At 44.7% G+C, this 3,676-nt stretch overlaps 1 protein-coding gene across 1 annotated transcript in view; it reads right to left on the bottom strand.

Annotated features, from left to right (window-relative positions):
• The window catches only part of ST8SIA1 (ST8 alpha-N-acetyl-neuraminide alpha-2,8-sialyltransferase 1), an 88,927-nt gene extending 85,257 nt beyond the window's left edge, over window positions 1-3,670 (bottom strand). The window contains exon 1 of the mRNA XM_006769655.2: window positions 3,474-3,670. Coding sequence (XP_006769718.2) covers window positions 3,474-3,664 — 191 coding nt within the window. The 5' untranslated portion in view covers window positions 3,665-3,670. The remainder of the gene's footprint in view (window positions 1-3,473) is intronic.
• Window positions 3,671-3,676: the final 6 nt, after the last annotated feature.

The following is a 3,676-nucleotide window of genomic DNA, read 5'->3' as shown; positions in this document are numbered from 1 at the left end:
GTTTCTTAAGATAATTTTTTCAATCCATAAATTCAATAGCCAACATGGCCACTGATAACCACATAGCATTTGATGACTTAGTAGCTTCCCAAGGAGGCGTATGTACCCTAGCAAACACCTCGTGCTGTTTTTACATCAATACAATTGGCCAAATTGAAGCAGACATTCAAACCATTCTAAAACATGTCACTTGGTTATGAAATTTTAATCTAGAAGGCATGAAAGATACTATTTGGAATACAATTAAGCAGGCATTTCCCAATTTAACTTGGTTCTTACCCTTGTTAGATCCCCTAATAACTCTCATACTTATCTGCACCTTCGGTCCCTGCATAACAAACAAACAACTTTTCTTTCCTCTCAGATACAGGCAATACATCTACAAATGATGGTTCAACAAGGCTGTCAGCTCATACATCAAAATCCATTGGACCAGGCTACACGGCACTTCCACTCCACCCCAATCTAGCCACCCCAGACAGAGAGCAAGGGATTATCGGGCCAACACAGCTCCCTTGTCCAATTCAGCAGAAGTAAAGTCAGAAGGCAGACTAGCATCCCTCAACTTTTCAAACAAAATTTGACCGATATCACTTGAAGGGGGGAAAGTTAGAGTAGGTAGCTAGATAGACATGAATGGCGATAGATGGATAAGATCAAGGGGAAGGCATGGGAGATGCTTACGCAAGAATTAAGCAAGAGTTATCAGACCCAAGAACAAAGACTTGAAACCTCCTCCAGGATGTGGTCTAACAGATAGAGTAACATCCAGGTGGGGTAGCTTTGAAACCTGAGGAGGTATTTTTTCCCCCCACAACCCAATTCCAGGGTATAAAATTTAAAATGCTCAAAGGAGCAGGGCACATGGTTCTGCGTCAGCCAGCTAACCTGCCCACTCTGCTCTCTATGTCAAAGGGTATTTCTTTTTCTTGCAAATAAACTCTTGCATGCTTTGCAGCTACTTGGTACTGTCTCTTGTTTGAATTCCTTCCTACAAGTAAGACAAGAACCAGGTGCACAGAAACCACCTCTAACCTGTCTGATCTATCTAATATTTAGAAAACATACACTACTACTTGCATACTAAAAATCCAGATGGTAAAATAAACAGAGAGAGAGAGAGAGAGAGAGAGAGAATGGATTTTTGCAAACATGAGAGTAAAAAAAAATTGACTTACCAAACCATGACACTTTTACTCTCATTTAAAACTCCTTGTCCCTGTTTATTTGCTTAAGTGTAAGGAGTGTAAGGGAGTGTGGGTTGAATATGGACCAATAAAGTTTCTCTACAAATTTGGCAGGTGAAATATTCCAAATTCATATGGGCTGGCAAGCTGTTCTTATTTAAGTTGTAACATATAACATATATCATTTATAAAAATTATAACACTATTGACTGGACTATGCCAGACATTTATCATCATTTATCATCATTTTTTTATTATTTAAACCTTATACCAACCCTGCAAGGTATGTTATTATCTCATTTATAAATAAGAAAACCGAGACTCAAAGAGATAGAATAACTTGATGAAGATGCTCTGCTGTTTATCTAATCATGGCATAGGCAGTCTAAAAATTCAGGCTTCTCTGAAGCACCGCACTTTTTTCAGTAAGGAGCGGTGCCTCGTACACCATTGTAGAGCACTAACTTGGGGGGATCCGTGTGTAGGCAGTTTGTATAGTGCGTGCATTTCAGTAAGTAATCCTCTGCACATGGAGACAAGACCAAATGACAGCCAAACAACCAAAGATCACTCCAGGCTACAGAGAGCAAGGGGCACATGTGTCTCAGAAAACTGTCAGCCTGTGTGTCTCAGAATATCAAGTATTTTCCACTTGATTATGTCTTCCAAAAGAAATCTTTTCTCCAGTGGAGCTTCATTATTCCTCCTCCTATACAAAAAAGGGGGGGGGGGATTCTTTCATTGGAAACCAATGGGACGCTCTTAACTCATTTCCTTATATTACAATGAAGTGCTTTCTGTCTTCAGAGAAAAGAATTGCTGGATGCTATGCCTTTTGAGTGCTTTTGAGTCCAACAATCAATACTGTGGAGGTCAGAGAAGATAAATCCTTATATCCTTTTAAGGGAGAGAGGTGATTTTAAACTTAATGAGAGCAGAAGTCTAAAAAGAGAGAGAAAATAAAAGTCTTCCTTCCCAGTTTAAAGGAGAATTTAGCAACCTTCCCCAAAAGAATTGTCTAATTCTTTGACCATCTTTCCAGGACCAGGCCTGAGAGGAGGGAGGAAACTATATGTTTTTCAAGTGCTTTTTAAAAAATTTATAGATGTTTCTGAACGTTTGGAACAGTCATGAAAAAATGTTTAAATTGGCTCTCACCTGCCCATGAGCTGCCTGAAAGGTCCTATGCAGAGCAGAGGAAAGCACTCCCCGCCCAGACCACTACAGTCACCGGAAGAGCCAACCGCAGCATCCTGAGCCCCAGGGACGGAAGGTGAAAGGGGCATCTGGCAGGGGTGGAAGCACCAGTGTGTCCCCCAACATGCCCTGGGAGACGGAAAGGAAGTGGGAAGCAGTTCTGTCTTCCCTCCAATCCACAGGCAACCCCTGCTGCCAAGAACTTATTTTTAGACAGTTAAGCTGAAATTCCCAGAAAGGAAGGAAAACTACAACCTCTGAGGGACCCTCAGAGTTCTGGTATCCAACCTGGTTACCTTTTTTTGTCTGTCTTCTGAGGTCAAGTCCCCCCCTAAAGCAATCTTCCATCCTTCTGAAGGCTTCCCCCGCCTAATACCAGAGAAAGATCTGGGAGCTTTAGAGCTTTTGTGATGAAAAGCCCAGCAGGGACACTTCCAAGGTACTTGACCTTGGAAAAAGATCCTTCTGAAGACTCAGTCTGTGGTTGGTAAGATGGGGCTAATAGCTGTCATTGGAAAGTTGCTGAGACTTCAACATAAAAATGACACAGCACCGGCTCTTAGTAGGGCATCAGTAAGTGCCCTGTGTTTGTGACAGTCACACTGCACAAAGCCACTGGATCCTGGCTGAGTGTGCATGTTTTCACTGCCCAAGACTTGGCCACGAGTCCCTCATCAGGGATGTGTGTTGCCAACCATTCACCGAACCTCATTAAAACACAGCCGACCTGCTTCTAGTTCTCTATAGCTTCAGATGTCTTGCAGAGCCCAAGAGAGGAATTCTCATTAAGTGCAAGGCACAAAGTTCGCCTGGGTCCCCCCTTCCCGCCAGTTATCACCAAATCGGAGACTGCAAATCAGGCTTGGGCAGAAATGCGTACCGGCTTTTTGCACGGACAAAGCAGGTGTCTGCATCTTTCTTGAGGTAAAGGGTGGTCAGAGCTCCTGCCTCAAGTCTCCAGGTCAGGAATGGGAAGGAAAGACTGGATGAAAGGGATGCCTCTGCGAGGCGGTCCTCGCTAGTGACCCTGTCCTCCGCGCACCGGGAGGAAAGGACACGAGCGGGGAGGAGCCACGAGGGCAGAGGTACCTGAAAAGCCTGGCCGCCGTCTGGTTCCTCTTCCACGCCGTGCCCTGTTGCAGCACCGCCTGCACGATCTCCTTCTCGTTGGGCAGCCGGTAGACTGGGAAGATGTAGAGCCAACAGAGGACCACGACGCAGAGGGCACTGGCTCCCACCGGCAGCCGGGTCCGCGGGAACTTCCACGCCAGGACAGCCATGGCCCCTCTGTA

This window comes from Myotis davidii, unplaced genomic scaffold (genome assembly GCF_000327345.1).
Source record: "Myotis davidii unplaced genomic scaffold, ASM32734v1 scaffold163, whole genome shotgun sequence".
NCBI classification, from domain to species: domain Eukaryota; kingdom Metazoa; phylum Chordata; class Mammalia; order Chiroptera; family Vespertilionidae; genus Myotis; species Myotis davidii.
This window is presented reverse-complemented; position numbering and strand designations above follow the sequence as displayed.